This window comes from Homalodisca vitripennis, chromosome 4, assembly GCF_021130785.1.
Source record: "Homalodisca vitripennis isolate AUS2020 chromosome 4, UT_GWSS_2.1, whole genome shotgun sequence".
In the NCBI taxonomy this organism is placed as follows: Eukaryota; Metazoa; Arthropoda; class Insecta; order Hemiptera; family Cicadellidae; genus Homalodisca; species Homalodisca vitripennis.
Window position 1 is genome coordinate 128,443,717 of NC_060210.1, and position 17,847 is coordinate 128,461,563.

The 17,847-nt window shown below is 33.7% G+C and overlaps 2 protein-coding genes across 4 annotated transcripts; one reads left to right on the forward strand and one right to left on the reverse strand.

The window, feature by feature from the left end:
* The first annotated feature begins 532 nt into the window (after positions 1–532).
* LOC124361187 lies at positions 533–3,949 on the forward strand. Its single transcript, XM_046815226.1, has 3 exons — positions 533–686; positions 1,545–1,743; positions 3,877–3,949. The coding sequence occupies exons 1-3, from the start codon at positions 533–535 to the stop codon at positions 3,947–3,949; spliced, it is 426 nt and encodes a 141-aa protein (XP_046671182.1).
* A 1,023-nt stretch (positions 3,950–4,972) lies between these two features.
* LOC124360144 (ubiquitin-like protein 5) lies at positions 4,973–16,832 on the reverse strand. 3 transcript variants are annotated; one of them, XM_046813498.1, is made up of 3 exons: positions 16,591–16,832; positions 6,180–6,363; positions 4,973–5,122 (listed from the first exon to the last, which is right to left on the reverse strand). In XM_046813498.1, the coding sequence occupies exons 2-3, from the start codon at positions 6,355–6,357 to the stop codon at positions 5,079–5,081; spliced, it is 222 nt and encodes a 73-aa protein (XP_046669454.1). In that variant the 5' UTR covers positions 6,358–6,363; positions 16,591–16,832; the 3' UTR covers positions 4,973–5,078. The 3 variants fall into 3 exon arrangements, with proteins under 3 accessions (XP_046669454.1, XP_046669455.1, XP_046669453.1); XM_046813499.1 differs by having other exon boundaries at positions 16,742–16,831; XM_046813497.1 differs by having other exon boundaries at positions 16,605–16,830.
* Positions 16,833–17,847: the final 1,015 nt, after the last annotated feature.

The window sequence follows — 17,847 nt, forward strand, 5'->3', positions numbered from 1 at the left end:
TTATCAAGTTGATTTAAAGTAAAGATAATTCACAAATGTGAAGAATTTCATATTTATACTTTTTACAATACTTATATACAGAAGGCAGTGATGGTAGTTAATTCGGTAGATAACTTGGTTACTTCTTTCAAAGGTTGCTTGCTGTTGAGTGATTGTAGTGGTGGGGAGTAGCATCAATAGAGCAACCCTTGGAGTGGTGGGGAGTAGTATCAATAGAGCAACTCTTGGAAGAAGCCCGTTTAGCAATGTTTAATTGGACACAAAACTTGCTCCTTCTTTTACCGTTGTAAACTCAGTTCAGTCGAAATTTTGATGTGACCGTGGTATCAAAACATAACATCACTTCTTTTGTTTTAACCTGTATAATTTGATGACAATTGAATCGTGGGAGGAGCAATTATTGTTCATAGACCAACTGAACGGCACCACCTCCCGTTCCTCGGCCGCGATACGAGCAGTTAGCGATGGGCGGTGACTTAAAAGTGAAATGTAATGTTTGTGTTGCACATATGGGGAACACTCGACACTAGCCATGACATACGTGAGCAGCAGGGCAGTACCACACGATGGCGCTTATCTGCCACCAATTCTAAACATTAAATGTTTCTCCTGCCGCTCAACCCTCAGCTCAGTCTGTCATTGGTGTGCAAAAGGACGCAAACGCCCCCTTCTCGACGTTACTTGTTGTAACTAACACACTACTTTCTTCTCCAAAAGGTATTTTATTAAGCTTTGTATAAATCCAACTGATATTCTGGTGTGCTCAAAAACCTGGGCTGCACCTCTTTATCAAACCGTCAAATATTATATTATTCAACGAACCGAACTCTGAAGCTTGTTTATAACACTGTACATTTTAGGCCTGTGCTATCTATCTCACACACATCTCCAAAACACTATTTTCTCTAAAGAATAAGAGTTGGACAACTTCGTCCGGAGACCCCACTTCGGCGACTGAATAATACTCAAGTACAAAAAACCCGTTTGTATCGCAGTTACTACTGCTCTGCTGCTTAAAGCGTATTTGGGGGGGGGGGGGCGAAGGCTTGCCACGTTACAGGAGTAGAACTAAAATAGTCACTACACTAGTGGAGGTAACCTTAGATCAACAGGCGTCAGATGTAGCTCACGAACATGTCGATCTTCATTCACAATTTCACGAGCCACGTCGCGTAAATACAATGTTTCATGATTAAATTTCACGAGCCACGTCGCGTAAATACGATGTTTCATGATTAATCAGTTCTTGATTCAAGAAGCTGTCAAATTATGTCTTGATTTTATAAGTTCTAGGAGACGGAAAACTTATTTTTGAAATTTTCCCGGTTCTAGGAAAAATTCCCGGCTTATTCCTGGTTTTTCCCCGGTGCATTAAATTCCCGGTTGGGTGGCCACCCTATTACTGCTGTAAGTTGTTTTAAATAACTCTATCTAGACTCCTCACTCACCTGCAAGCCAATATCTCCTGTCAAATAAACAACATGGTTTCAGAAAAGGAAGATCTACATTAACTGCAATAATGAACCTTGTTGAATTTATTATAGACAACCTAGAAGAAGGCAAGACCATCACCAGTATCTTTCTAGACCTGAGTAAAGCCTTCGACAGTCTTGACCATAACCTAATCTTAACCAAACTACGATCTCTAGGCATTCAACAGTCAGCTCTGGAATGGTTTGAGAGTGAAAGATGCCAAGTTGTGGAGGTCAAACAGAGAAGAAATGGAGACATCTGTTCTGTCAGGTCTGGGAGGCTACCAGTGAATTGCCAACTTTCTTGGAAAACTACATAAATTCTATTATGTATGCAGACGATACTGCTATCTACATCTCATTTAATATGGTACAACAATATTGCAGATACAATGATCTAGTATTAAACAGCTCTAGACTAAGACTAATCAAATCACTATATGAACTAATAAAAACTATGTCTGAACTCCCTGACCTCCAAGAAGCAGAAGACATGAATTATTTAGGAATAACAATAAATAATAATTTAACTTGGACAAATCACATTGACAATTTATGCCTAAAGCTAAATTCACCTCTATATGCCTTATGACAAATCCATGCAACTAGCAACCTTGAATCCACTAAAATAGCGAACTATGCGCTATTAGAAAGTAATTTTAGGTATGAAATAGCAGCATGGGGAAGCACAACAAAACTCAACCTATCAAAAGTCCTTAAAATCCCCAAAAAATCAATACGTTTAATGGGCAACCTAGGTCCTAGAGAAAGTTGTAGAGCTATGTTTAAACAATTGAAAATACTTACGGTAACATCCCTTTATAGAGTAGAAACAATATTGTTTGCCTAACAAGAGACCTTCCTCGAAATGGTGAGCTCCACTAGCATAGTACAAGACATGGTCAAGACTTCCCACTACCTTTTCACAGAACAGCCTTATTTAAGAAAAAACCTACTTACACTGGGAAGAAACTCTAATGCTCTGCCCGAAGAAATCAAGATAATCTCAAGAAAATGAAGACAGTAATGAAGAACTGGTTACTGCAGAGAACCATCTATACAATAGAGGAATTCTACTCTTGGAGGCAACTCAATCAAGACCACTAATACTTTTTATAATAAGACAACTAATAACTAAGTACATCTTATTTTCATTGACACTACTTGTAATCTTAAAGATTATCAATAAAGAATCTGATTCTGAGTTCTAAGCATTTTATGTTGCATTTATTAGTGTATATTTTCTGTTTTATATTCCACCACACTTCTTTTGTACTTTAAGCGACTATTAAAACTAAAAAGGTAATAAACAAATTACAATTTTAAAAAATTACATTTTTATTTTTACTAAAAAGTAATAGTTATAGTAAAATAAACATGTTTTAAAGTATTTTATGAGTTTCCACTCGACCCGGTGGAACGCTTCTCTGTGCACGATAGAATCGTGTCTTCTGTATGGTTAAGAATTTAAAATATTGGAATATATTGAAACTTGTCTTCAGAAACATACCCAGGTAACTACACCATTATTCTGGAGATTAAATTAATAGATTATCATATTCATTTCATATTAATATTTCCACACTGAGGGCAGGATGACCAAGTGAGGCCTTCCTGTCTTAAAGCACTATTCTTTGATCTTGGATCTCATATAGGGTTTTCCCTGTGTTAGATTGCACTACTAATATTGGTTTTAATTAAATTTGCAATCAGCCATTTAGTTCTCTTTTTTCTTACAGATTTTCATTATCAATATCTATAGCTAGTAGGATATCATACATGGTTTCTGTTTAACTGAATATGTATGATACAACAATCAGCTCACAGTTACAGCATAATTTTTAAAATGCATGAAAAAACGCGTGATTGTAAAGCCCTGAATGCAGTATATGAGCAAAACTTGTGCCAAATTGGCAGTTAAATACCAAACATACTTTGGTCCCAACCAAAATAATGAAGTTCTAAGTAGCAAATGTGGCTTGATGCAATGGGTACACACATAAGCCTTCTGGGAGTGCTGCTAGTTTGTGACTAACTCATTTGCCCATTGTGAAACAAATTACAACTTGACCATGAACAAGAAAGTCATTTTGAGATAGTCCTAGGCACTATCAAAATACACTCCTGGACAAAATGAATGCAGCCACTAAAATTGTGCACATAATACAAACACCAGTACTAAAATAACTCTTCATATATATATATATATATTTCAGTATTCTATTGTTTTAGAGCTTACAATTACATTTTTTTCTTGTATTGAGAGATCAGCCAAAGCCACGCCTTGAAATTTGACACTGAGAGAAACCACTAAAGTAAAATTGTTAGTGCAGAAGGGGCAATCATACAGAGAAGTTGCTGCATTGTACGGAGTTCACACTACAACTATCATAATATTGTTCAGTGGTTTCATGGGAACAGAAGGAGAGGTCAGGGTCGGCCTCTGTCTACAAATGAAGCTGACAACCGATTTTTAAGACTGAACACATTAAGAACTTCTAAAAGTACAGAGCTGCAGGGATTGTTACGAAGAGTTTGTAATGTTCAAGCTACAAACAGAACCATTTGTCGACGACTAGGTATTTTTCAGTTAAACAGCTGAAAGCCTTCCATCACCAGAAAGCATCAAGTAATGAGATTGAGGTTTGCTCATGCACACATCAAAGCAATGGAATGCAGTACTCTTTACTGTTGGAGGGTTGATATTTTGGGGAGGAATAAATTATGAGGTGTGCACCGAGTTGGTAGACCAATTCTAAATACTCGTTGGTACATAGTAACTATTCTAAAAGACTAAGATGTTCTTTTGCTCCCTTTGTTGGCTCTCAGGTTGTGCTCATGAATGATAACGCTTGCCCGCACAGTGCAGCAGTAGTATCCGGTTACTTAAGAGAGGTTGGTATTAAGATTTCTGGTGTGGCCAACAAGAAGTCCGGACCTAAACCCAATAGAATATGTGTGGGACAATACAAAGAGTTATGTCAGAGCCAGAAATCCACCTTCAGAGAACTTTGTGAAGCTGTGAAAGAGGAGTGGGAGAGAATGCCTATTGAAGTTATCCAACACCTCGTAGAAGGCCACATTCGAAGTCATCCAATTCCTAGAAGATTTCAGGCAAGGGGGGAAACACCCGTTGCTAACCAGAAGCTGTCATATTTGTGCTAATGATATGTTACTTAGAGCAAAATTTCCAGTCAATATTACAGACTGTTCTTTTCTCTGTTTAATTTTTAACTAATAAAGCAGTGTGTGATCCAAACTATAAAAAAATACTTTTCATTTTTATCCATTTTTACCCTATAGACTTGTTATTGTGTTAAATAAAAGTGAATAACATATCAAATATTATGTAGCTGAAAATATTAGCTGCTGCTTTAATTTTGTCCAGGAGTGTATAAAAAAGAGCAGACTGAACAATTCTGTTCAATCTCATTATACATACTTTACAAACAAGGAGGCGAATCCAGACATATTAGGGAAACATTCAAGAACATCACAACTACAAATCCACAATTAATTATTTAATAACATAAAAAATTACAATTAGAGTAAAATATCCACAGCTAGGGACCATTTCATCTTCCGGGAGTTGCAAAAGAATTGTTTCTATTGGTAATACAATTCTAGGTTCATGCCATCATGTATTTCATCTGAAAATCTTGTTAAGGATAAAATCAAACACAGTACAATGCTGCAGAACATATTTTTGATTACAGGATAGGCCAACAATATTTTATCATTTGGTTTCTTCTGTGTCCTAAAATAAAATAGACAATTGAGTACAAAAGGAATTGTAATTGTATTCTATCTAGACAGACTAGGCGAAGACAACAATGAATGAGAGATTCTTTACCCTTTATATGAATGAAATCTCACTGATGAAACCTTTAAAATAAATCATCAAGACAACACAACCACTGGCTCTACAATTACCGGTATCAAATATTTGTGTACAACTACTTTAGTACAAAACTGCTTAACCTTATATACGGAGATGTTAAAAACAGATAATACAATAATAATATTTGTGAAATCGGTAAGGCAAAATAAGTTTCCTATTACTTTCTACCATTCAGTGCACTGGAGCCCAAAAGGCACATAGAATGTGTTAGGAAGCGTTTGATCGTGTTTTGTTCACTTCAGAGCTTCAAATAAACGTGAATAAAATATTTTGTTTTCCTATTTATTTACCTAAGAAATGTATGAACATTATATAAAAATTTGTTTTAGTACGTATAGTAATTAGTGCAGTAAAGAACTGTCATGAGTAAACTGTGAATGTGCTGTGGACTGTCTGCTCCCACAACAGCATGTTACTGCAAATAACTCTAGCCGTCAATTATCAAGAGTTGAGGCTTTTCACCACCCGCAATGGATTAAAACCTGCAAATGTTGAAGTATATCTCAGAATTTTGTTCAATCCCATTTAATATTCATTAAAATGATCAAGTTAAGTTGAGAGGTGTGTAAACTCATATAGCAAAACTGCTTCTTAGTGCATGTCTCCTGAGGTTATTTGAATCTATTTCATGGTATTCAATTTAGTAGTTTCTGAAATGTTTTAAAATGTAGATTTCTGATTTTTTTAAATTGAATCTTAGGACAGAGTTAATATTAAGATTTTTAATAAAAACATTTGTAGAAACTACTGGTACATAATGGTAGATCTTGATATTTATCTATAACAGTTTATATAACAAAGGATACAATCTTGGAGTTTGATGTGGTCTTTAAAGATGGTATACCACTTTTTTAAGACAATCTTTTCCCATCTTGTTCCAGTTTGTGCAGCTATCAGCTTCTTCAGATCACCAATTGTGTCGTCAGGGTTGCATTTCACTCTGACCTTCTTTCCCAGTCTGTCGTTGCACGTAACTTCCAACATAGTTTTCTGAAATTAAATTTTACATGCACATTAATTATATTTTGGCTCATACTGACATTACTCTAAATAGTACAAGTATCAACCCAAAGAACACTACATTCCTTTAAGTCAACACGTTTGCAACATGGGCAAATTTCTGGACTTTTTTTATATACCGTCGAATTGTTCAATAATAATGGCAAAAATCCATAGTTTTTTTACATTAAATGTAAAACAAATATGTTTTTGTTTTTACATTTAATGTAACATGTAATGTAACATATTAAATGTTTTTATATGTACGTTTTGCAATATTACACAAAAAGAGATTTCAAAACGTTTCTTCGTGTGGGGTACTTGAAAAAATAAGCAATCGTACACCCGACAAGGTACCCGATAGTCTGAGGTATTTAAGCGTAGGATTAAATTTAACACACCACCACGACAGGCAAACGATAAAAATGCAATAAAGAAATAGCAACGTGTATTTCATCATGTGCCCAACGCGATTAACAAAAGCATGTTGTGTACCCCATCAGGTACACAACGGCATTTGTGAAACATGGCATGTACCCGATGGGATGCACATTGTCATGAACGTGATAAAAAAAAAAAAAACATTTTCTATGAGCAGGCAGATAATCAGTGCTTGTACGAAAAAGAAACAGGACGGATGATAAGTACTTGATACTGATGATACTTTTTGTAGAAACTGAAATATTTTATCAATTTCAATAAGGCCTAATGTACTATAAAACAAAGAAAAAGGCATTATTATAGACCCAGAAATAAGTTTGTTAACATCTGTAAACATTCACCCACTTTTAACATTTATTCGTAAATTTCTCTTCTACTTTCCATATTTGTACAGAAATTTAGGCAACACAAGGCTTTAGTTTTAGACACTCATTGTCTGTTTATTAACCCTAGTAGTAGCAGAGTAGCAGTCATTTCACTTTTAAATGGCAGGTTGTTTTGAGCCAACACATCAGAGGAGTTTTTTTAATAATTATTTTTTAATAGACAAACATGAAATAAAAGACACATTAAACATACCTTTTATTTACCAATACATGTTTTTACCAATTATGGCATAATCATATTTCACCTCAGTAAACTATATAAAAATTAAATATATATATATATATATATATATATATATATATATATATATATATATATATATATATATATATATATATATAATTGTTTCAAAAGAACTTTATTGCTACAACTAATTTTCATCTAGTGTGAATACTTTTATTCCATAACCTTTTTCTAAATGTTTTAACTCATATTTCCAGCTGGTAGCTATGAGTAGGTATAGGTGGCAGCACTTTAATGAATGTGAAAATAACTTTTAGTAGCTGATCGCACAGTCCTCGTATCGGTGACGCATCTTTGTTGTTACATGAAATGTAGTTAAACAATCTTTAAGCTATTACAGACCAATATACAGTAATCCCTTACATATCTAGTTTAAATTGTATCGGATCAGTAAAAAAGCTGGATTACTGACGTCCAATTCAAAAATATGTTTAAATCACATAAAAGAATGTATTGTTAATCAAAAATTAAATTATTGCCATATAGATGTATAATAGTTTTCAACTTTTAGGCAGCATTGTCACTGTGCTGCACCATTCATTCACATGTACACTGACGCACGAAAATAATTTTGTTTCACAAAATATTCAGTAATTTATTATAAACCGGAGACCACTATTTTTGGGAAAGTTTTTCTTACAGGAGACCTAAAAAACTACATCAATGGAAAGAGCAGACTTACACTTGTATTGTATAATTACATTCATTAATATAATCAACCTGATTAACAAAATTGAACATTAACTTTAATTGGTACTTTGATATTATTCGGAGGCCACTATTTTTTTTAACTTTTTCTTACTGGGAACCTAAAAGAACTAATTTATATTATTATAAAGAACAGTCTTTATATGACCTAAGCCACTGTGAAATTCACACGTCATTATGACGACCTTCTAAAAGAAAGAGATGTCAGTGAGATGGAAGCCACTCGGTCCCTAACTACTATTTATTAAGTAGATAAATAGGTTACACAGGTAAGTATTATAAATTTAAAAAATTAACGAGCACTCACGTGACCTAATTTTGAATTTAGGTACTATCTCAAGGGATGTTTTTGGACACCAGAAGTGCGGACAAACACCACTATTGGCCAGGGGCATTTCCAATCGGTACATTCCCTATCTCAGATCACATGGTACATCGTCCACTGTGATCTAACAATGGAAAAGTTGGACAATCTGGGAAGTGATCTGAATTCGGTAAATTACCATTCAGAAGTGACTCTGACCATCAGTGTGGGCTTCAGTTGTGCCACCCTGCACTTCTGGTGAAGGAAGAAATCATGCCTCGAGATAGTACCCAAATTCAAGCTCCGATCATGCGAACGCTCATAAAGGTTATCTTTAAATTTGGTACTACTAATAGTATTTTAATGATAACTTAATCTAAACCTACTTATACAGCCTAATAACAAATAGAAATGGGACAGAGTGGCCCCCTTCTTGCCAACATCGCTTCCATTTGGGAGGCAGAAAACAAGAACATCGTCATCACAATGACATGTAAATTTCACAGTGACTAAGGTCAAATAAATTCTGTTCCTTCAAATAATTTAGTTGGCTACAGTATAATAAGCGGCCAACACAATCGGCTAATGATTGTCGATATTATCGAATACGACGTCTGATCTACAGATATTCATAAATAATCATTGCCAGCATACTTATTTAGACCAGTGACGTCATTACCAGCTTTTATTTCGTTTATGTAGGTGAAGGCTAGTGAACGACAAGAACAATGTTGATGAATATGCAAATATTGGCTCAAAATATTTTGATGAACACTGGTCAATGTTTGAAATGGCTGCAACAAAAGGAGCCAGCTCCTCAAAAAATGAAGTATCCTGTTTGTAGTGAGGAGATGAAAAATAGAATGAAAGGTGGAAATCAAATATCGTTTCTCGCTAGAAGAGAAGTCAGAACAAATACAACGTGAAAAACGTCTTGAAAAGACTATTTTTTAACATTCTAAATTTGGTATTATGAATATACCGAAAATCATGTGCTATTTTAGTTTAAATTAAACAAACTATGACAATTCAACTAATGAATGTAATTTTTACAGCATCAGTACCTGCAGAAATACCATTTCAGATTGGCTAAAGTAATTGTAAGTACTATGCTGCTGTAACAGACTTAAAGTTTAGTTATTTTATTTAATCTGAAACAAATACATTTCTTTCATATAAAAAAGTATTGCTTCTCTATATTAACATTTTTAAAGCCTAAAACTTAATTCAGCTTGACATCATTGTTAAAATTTATTCAAAGTAAAAACCTGTTTGGAAATAAATTCAAAATTAAAATCACGTTTCGTTATTGACTAATGCCAGCAAGAACAATGACGTACGTGTCTTGTTTGTTTTACAAGCACTAATTTTTATCTTGAAAATACCTTAGGTAACTATATTTGTTATTATATTGTTATAATAAAATAAATGTTATTCTTTTGTTTTAATTATATATAATATTTTAATTATTATATTGTTTATAATATAATAATTGAAATATCGCATTGTTTACAGCTTGGACAGGAACACCCTGAGCTTCTCTTACAATACGGTTTCTCAACTCATCCAAATTTTGAGGTTTTGTTTTAAACACTTTTTCTTTGAGGTAGCCCCAAAAGAAGTAGTCTAAAGGGGACAAATCTGGAGAACGGGCAGGCCATTCTATTGTTCCCCTTCTACCAATCCACTTATGTGGAAAGACATTGTCTAAAAAATGTCTTACATGTACGCCATAATGTGGAGGGGCTCCATCTTGCTGAAACCAGATATTTTCAAAATTATCACCGGAAACACGTTGAATTTCAGGAATTATCTGGTTTTGGAGTAATGCTAAATACACTGCAGAGTTTAAATTTCCCTCTACAAAGAATGGCCCTACCACATGCCGCCCCACAACACCGGCCCAAACATTTAACTTTTCTGGATGCTGAGTATGTTGTTTGTATCATCCAATGTGGGTTTGTATCGCTCCAATAGCGGCAGTTGTGGCGGTTTACTGTTCCATTCAAGCAAAATGTTGACTCATCAGTAAATACAATGTTTGCTAAAAATCCCAAGTTTTCATTGATTTTATTCATCATAACTTCGCAAAACTCGATTCTACGATCAAAGTCGTCTTCGCTTAGATCCTGCACCAATTTAGCTTTATATCCTTTGTAACTATTAGTTTTTAAAATATCTGAGACTGAATATCGACTAATTCCTTGTTGTTGTGCTATTGAGACAATCAATTCATGTGGGTTCTCAACAAAACACTGTAAAACGTCTAAAGCTTTGTCCTCATTGGTCGCGGTCTTGGGCCTTCCGGATCTAGGGAGATCTGCAATGTTTCCTGTCTGTTCAAACCGCTGTATTGTCCTTCCCACAGTAGATTTTGAAATTGGAGGTCTATTGGGAAAAGTATCATTAAACAGATGCCTTACCTCATCACATGATCTAATACGGTCACCAAACCCGTGCATCATTAATAAAGTTATACTTTCTCTCTCGGAAAGCGCCATAGCAAAATAAACTAGCACTACTGAAACTACTTGCAAAATTAGGGCTTGAAGACTTCTAAGTGACTGAGTTGATAAAACAACTGTATCTGTCAGCTGGCAATTTCATTGTTGTCTTTTTGGTCTTGTTTGCTCCAGCTGATTACCTTCCAGATAAGGAAGGTAATAACCTTACCTGCTGATAAGGAATTTCCAGATAAACAATGCGATATCAGTGTTCTACAATCGATTGGGATATTGTCAGCAAACTGAAGGCAAACACTTTGAACATTTGTTATAACTGTTTTGGTAAGTGATTTGAAGTAAAAGAAGTAAAATAAAAGATTAAGTGTCTCAGTTTTCTCTAACAACCAGAATGTTTGCATTTGAAAAATTCTGTATTTTATAATCTTTGAGTGTCCGCCATTTTGTAATGCGTCAACTGTTTTAAGTCAGATTTTCGCCAAAATGTTTCTAATTAAAAAGAGCTTTAATTTGTTGTACGACTTGACCTATGCTTCTATTTAAGAATTTTCACCAACCCCTAGCGGGACGTCCCCCATAAGCAGGATATCATGGTGAAATACATAAAATAATAGTTTTATATGAGCAAAAGCTTTATGTAAATTTTGGTTCTTATATTGTAATTAGTTCAAAAGTTATTAGACCGTCCCGGGACTTTTCAGCACCCCTGTATATATATATATATATATATATACACATAATTTCTATTATTGAAAACCATCCAAACCTTATTGTTCTTTGAAATATCTATTAGGTTATTTGGTCCGACATTTTGCTTTCAGTTCTTTGGATGGTCATGAATATAAATGATTCCATATCATTTGATAAGAAAAAATCTTCCAAAAATAGTGGCTTCCGGACAATACCAAAGTACCAAATTTTCAATAAATAAATAAATTTTACTTTTTAGTATTTTTAAATAAGTTTTACATTTATATAAAAAAATTAATACACACAGCCATCCTGACTTGATGTCTTGCGTGTGCTAATAGCTCCACTTACGATTTTGCTCTAATTAAGCTTAATTTATCGCTTTAACAGCTTTTTAATGTGTTACAATCACAACTCGTAGCGCTTGTAGGGTTAAATTAAAACTATTGATACATCTGCTTCAATAGAATAATAAAACACAATTAATATTTTATTCACTTCATAATCTATATTAAATACCTTCAATGTTATGTTGGGGTTTTAAGAACCTTCGATTTTGTCTCTCAATGCAATCTACAGGAGATGACAGTATGGATTGAGATTCAAAATCAAACTGTCACTTGCAATGAATTTTTCTTACAAAATTAAAATAATTATTTCTAACGGTATATCATTTAAGTTAAATTGCACAAATAAATCAAAATAAACATTACCTTAACTAATTGAGCTAAGACATCAATGGCTGCAGTATAATAAGAGGTGACCTCAACAATCGAAATTCATGAGTCCACATTATAGGCTAACTACTGAAATAAAATTAGGTATATTTTTCTTCAGTCAACAATTATTTTGCAGTCTGGATTCTATCCATGTGTCCTAACCCGAAAAGGAAAGGCGACAGATGGAAGAACCCAAGACTATCCAGGATAAACGTTTATATAATTTTTTTTAATGTAATGTGTAACAAATTAAGTCATATCCTAGGTATTTGAAATTACAGTAAAGCAGTTTTTATATCATAAAACATAATAGTTTAATGATGAATAAAAAAATATCTAGGATATGTATATTTATCAAATGTTATAGGCTAAAGAAAACAGTGTACCATTTAGTTGTTTACTTTTTATATTTAAAAGGATAAACGTATCTGAATGCTTACGACACAAATAACACATGTACATTACCACTGTACTTGCTTGCAGCCGGCCATTAGTCAAATAAGTTACACACGATTTTACTTTATTTAAATTTAATTGGAACAATATTGTCGAACCAACTTACGATGTAGGCTTTCAATATTGTAGTACTGTAAAATAAAAAAGCTAGCAATTAATAATTATTAATATCTATAGGTCAGATGTCTTTATATTCGATAGTTTAAATATTTCTAATCAATAGTTGATTTGAATGTCATGGTGACCGCTTATTATACTGCAACCGCATCAACTTTTGTACATTGTTTACGTGACTATATGTGAGACTTTCCGTTTAAATAACAGGAAATTGTATGTATTTACATTTAAGATTTTTTTCGAATAATATCAAAATTAATTGTTTACACAAACTAAAATCATATTCATGTTAAAAATACTATACTAATTCAAAACCGATTAAATAATATTGATATTATAAAGGGAGACTTTAAACACACGAGAGATCTCACTCACTTCCTGGACGCGAGAGGTCGCACGACGGCAAATTGCTCACGCTAGTCTTTTACTTAGATTGCAGCTTTTATTTGGTGAGAAAAGTTAAAAAAAAAAAACTGTGTATTGTCTCTATTACTGTCTTTCAGTATATACTAATAAAAGTAATTGGGCACTTAATTTCTAACAAAGAGAAATATTATTATGATACACTGTATATCTGGTTCGGAATTGGTGAATTTTTGGTACGAAAAAGGTTGCGTTTGAGCAATTTGCCGCAATAATATAAATTAGGCTTTTAAATGAAACATTTTATTACAATAAAGTATTTTATTATGAGGAAGAAATAAATTTTATAATATGTATATTTCCTTAAAACAAAACAAATTGCCTCAAAAACGTTATAATATAATAAATCAATATTTAGCCAAAGATTACTAATTCAATAAAATATTGTGTACAAATGAAGAAACCTATTTTATATAAAAGAAAAATTATAAATGTTAACGAAAAATTAAAATTTCTTTCTGAGTTTCATAAAAAGTTAAAATATAAAAACCCCTAAATTAGTTTACAAGTTTACTAATTTAGTTTCAGCGGACATTATCGTCTAAGCTAACTGAAGAAGTGTGTCTGTATTCGAAAACCAATGTCTTTAGCTTAGTCAGTGTCCATAGCTTCATCTGCATCGGGACATCGGGTACAGGTGGCTTTTGTGTGTTCTTTACAAATCGGAATTTGGCAGGAGCTGCAACTTACAGTAGTCTTCCTGTTCTTTCTTCTAGCACAAATTCTGCAGTATGGGTATCTTCCCGCAGCAACCGGTTGTTCATCTTCATCCTCTACAGGATTTAGTTTGAAGACTTCCATTATTCTATTTTTCATTTGCCGTCCAATGTTATACTGTGGACTTGCCCGAGTTTTAGCCTAGTCAAGGATGAGTTGTCGTCCCAAATTCATTAGAAATGATCGCCGAGGGAGAACTATTTCTTCTTCAAGTGTCATATTATTTGCTTTGTGAATTATGTAGGCAACATTGAGCATGAAGAAAAACATTGCCAATGGCCAACGATTTGATATTCTTGATACACTATACTGTTTTTGCATGGCATCACAGACATCTACCCCACATTTATATCTGTTGTAGAAGGTGATTATAGTAGGCTTTTGGTCTTCTCCACTGTCTTGATCGATCTCATCTGTCTCATGCAGGGTTGAGAGTAAAAGAACAAATTTGTTTTTCTTGGGTTTATAAGATACTAACGCTGCATTTTTTGTAAATGCAAACATCGAGCTGTTGATAGGTCTTTTGTTTCCTTTTGGGTCAGATGTTAGTTCTTTAGGAATCTCTTTTTTATTTTTTCTTATAGTTCCAACTATAGTTAATTTTTTTTCGAGTAAGTCATGTGCTAGGGGCAGAGACGTAAAGAAATTATCACATGTTACATTCCGTCCCGTATTTGCAATGGGTGTTGTCAGCCTGTTTACAATGGCCCTAGCAGAGTTGTTTAGTTCGTAGGGTCCTCTTTTTTGTTTTGAAATAAATACTTCCAAGTTGGATGTGTAAAATGTCTTGGAATCACTCATTGCCCACACTTTTATGCCAAACTTGCCAGGCTTTTTTGGCATATACACTCTGAAACTAGACTTACCTCGAAAGTTGAAACATTTCGTCAATGGTGACGTATTCACTATGGCTATAGTTTGCTTGGCATAAGCTTACAAATTCATCAAATATCTCTCTCATGCAACAAAATTTGTCAACCGATTTCCTTTGTCGGCGACCTTCTATCTCTCTGTCATCAAAGCTAACATATCTTAGCAAAAATTTTAATCTGCTACAACTCATGGTTAGCCTGAATATTTCAACTCCAAGACCATCGATATTCCACAAATCAAAAATGTTCTGATGGCTAGAATGAAGTATGCCTGCTAGGTAAAGTAGGCCTATCACTGCTTTCATTTCCACTACAATGGTTTCCCTTGCATCCCTTTCCCGGTTATACTGTCCTCTGACCTCACTTATTTTTTGGTTAGTATATGTGACAATATTTTCTATAACTTCAACAGGGTAAAATAGCATCCAGCACTCTAATTCTGTTTTAGCATGTCTGGCATTTCTAACAGGCCCCGGAAGCTGGGTAACAATATTTCACCTTCTAATGCGAGTTGGTCTATTCTGTGGCCTGTCAGACCAAATGGTAGGGTTTGGAGTATCCCTTCCACTATACTTAGGATTAGTAATAATCTGACCTGGTACTGGTAAGTTCTGCTGATCGTCTTCAACATCCGGTTCACCTTCAACTTCACTGTCTGCAGGTAGTTCTTCATTGAAGCTGTGTTCTGAATCACTGTCAATCTCGAAATCCCTTACCAATTCATTTTCATCTATATCACTTACATCAGAGTCATTCACACCTAATTCACTTGAATTCAGCTCTGAAACGGATTCTAACAGGTCCATAATTCTTCTCTGTTCTTCAAAATTAATTTTTACACAATATAACTAAATCACAACATCACAAAAACATTAAAATATTGAAGATTTAGAAATATTTCCAATATTCGCAGATTTAACAGAATGCACTACGGGAGAGATCGCGCGAAGGCATATTGCCGCGGCAGGTGCAGAGCTACAACAAAAATTCCACCACTCGCAAACAAAGCCAGCGACAGACTAACGGTTGTCAAGGTCAGGCGCAGGGATGTACTGGGAGGGATAAAACGAGACCCTGTTATCCTGGGGCATCACTGCAAACGAAAATATAAAGAAAGCAAAGAAGCGCGTCAAACTGCCGCGGGCGCGATCTCTCGCGTGTTAATAAGCGACCTACACTCGTTATTCCAGTTGTTTTGATGTTTTTATCCGAAGGAATAGTTTGATATTACAATTTATTTAACTTGGCATATGATTTTAACTTATTAGTTATAATAATTTTAATGTGAACAATAAACAGCAAGAAGTAACTAATTTATTAATACCTATCATAAATAGGTCTACCCTATCATAAATATGTTACTGGTAGTACCAAAATTAAAGATAACCTTTATGAGCGCTGACATGATCTGAGCTTGAATTTTGGTACTATCTCAAGCGATTTAGGTACATAGTCTACCACTATATTCTACTTGCTCCTCTATAGTGACCCCCTATAGACTGCAGCCATCCCAGCCAGCTTCACTAGGCCTTATTCTGAACTAAATAATACTGTAAGAGACCTATAAACAAACAAGGCTAATGCAGCCAAAGTGCACTTTCCACTGGATTTTGAAAAATAATGTATATTAATACGTCTAACAACTTTAAGAAGATAATAGAAAATTAGTGAATACCTACTACATAATACTAACCTATGATTTTGAAAAGGACACTGAACTATTAACCACGATATTGATGTAAGTTTGTAAATTAGGCTATATCAATTACTATTCATATCAGGTGTACCATTATATACTAAATATAAATCTATCGATATTTTATAACCTAATATAGAAAAACAATTCGTATTCTATTACTGTGACATTTACAAAACTTCACAATTCGAATACAACTAGCAGTAGCACTTGACTTTTTTTCTACAAGGATAAAAATGAGATTTGATATTCAATCATGGTGCCCTGCTGTACACTATTTTCTGATTGATTTGTAATAAAATGTGTATTGTTTATTAACTCTACACTGTAGCTAGATTAGTAAAATAGCTTAGATTATATTTTTTCTGTATCCAAACTTGGAACACCAATTCAATATTTGATCTTTATCACAATATCATATAGCCAATATATCAACAGAACAGTGTCCACTGCTGATTTTCACGTAGCCTAAGCATTTTATTTAGTAAAAGAGAGTAAACCTAAAACCCTTGCATCCGTTTTATAATCTTAAATGTTGACTTAATTCATAAATGTTAGTTTTTTTATACAATATAATTACATTAGTCCATAACCAAAGATTGTTATAAAAAGAATATTAAAATATCACAGGTCTGCAAAATGTAACATTTAACTGGATGTGATATTTTAGGTAAATATTGACTGCCGCTATAAAAACTATATTTCCATGTCCTTTGTGGTATTGAAAATCAGTCAATTTTAGTTAGTTTTGTAGTTCTCTTAGGTCATCTATATTCATACATCTATAATTTTCTGAAAGCAGTTTAATTGTTTAATTCAATGTTCAATTCTATTGCATGGTTGTCTTATACAAATAAATGGCTTTATGACAATATTTTTTGATCTGAAATATATATTGTACAATTTGAAAATGCATAATGCAATGTAGTATTTATACAGCTGTAGTTGGTACAGTTATTGGAGTTTAAAGGCCAATGTTTTTTTTTAATAGGTTCAGGATTTTATAACACTATTATACTTATTCAGTAGATGAATGTTAAAGTGTTCTCCCGTAAGATCGGTTTTTGTTAGGGTTGGATTCACTAGTTAGGCAATTTAACTTTTCGAACAAGTAGCGGATTTCGTATAGGTAGAGCTGCAAAACAAAAATCTGTTTTGTATTTTTAATGTTATTTAGCAGGGTTCAAATAATGTAATTCTTCTTGAGTTTACAACATACACCGGTCTTTTCAGAGATTGG

Coding starts and splice junctions, on each gene's coding strand:
- LOC124361187 (XM_046815226.1), top strand. CDS start 533: ATGACATACGTGAGCAGCAGGGCAGTACCACACGATGGCGCTTATCTG. Junction 687..1,544: donor CCTTCTCGACGTTACTTGTT/GTAACTAACACA, acceptor AATTTATTATAG/ACAACCTAGAAGAAGGCAAG. Junction 1,744..3,876: donor GGAGACATCTGTTCTGTCAG/GTCTGGGAGGCT, acceptor AATATTGTTCAG/TGGTTTCATGGGAACAGAAG.
- LOC124360144 (XM_046813498.1), bottom strand. CDS start 6,357: ATGTTGGAAGTTACGTGCAACGACAGACTGGGAAAGAAGGTCAGAGTG. Junction 5,123..6,179: donor CCACATCAAACTCCAAGATT/GTATCCTTTGTT, acceptor CAAGATTTTCAG/ATGAAATACATGATGGCATG.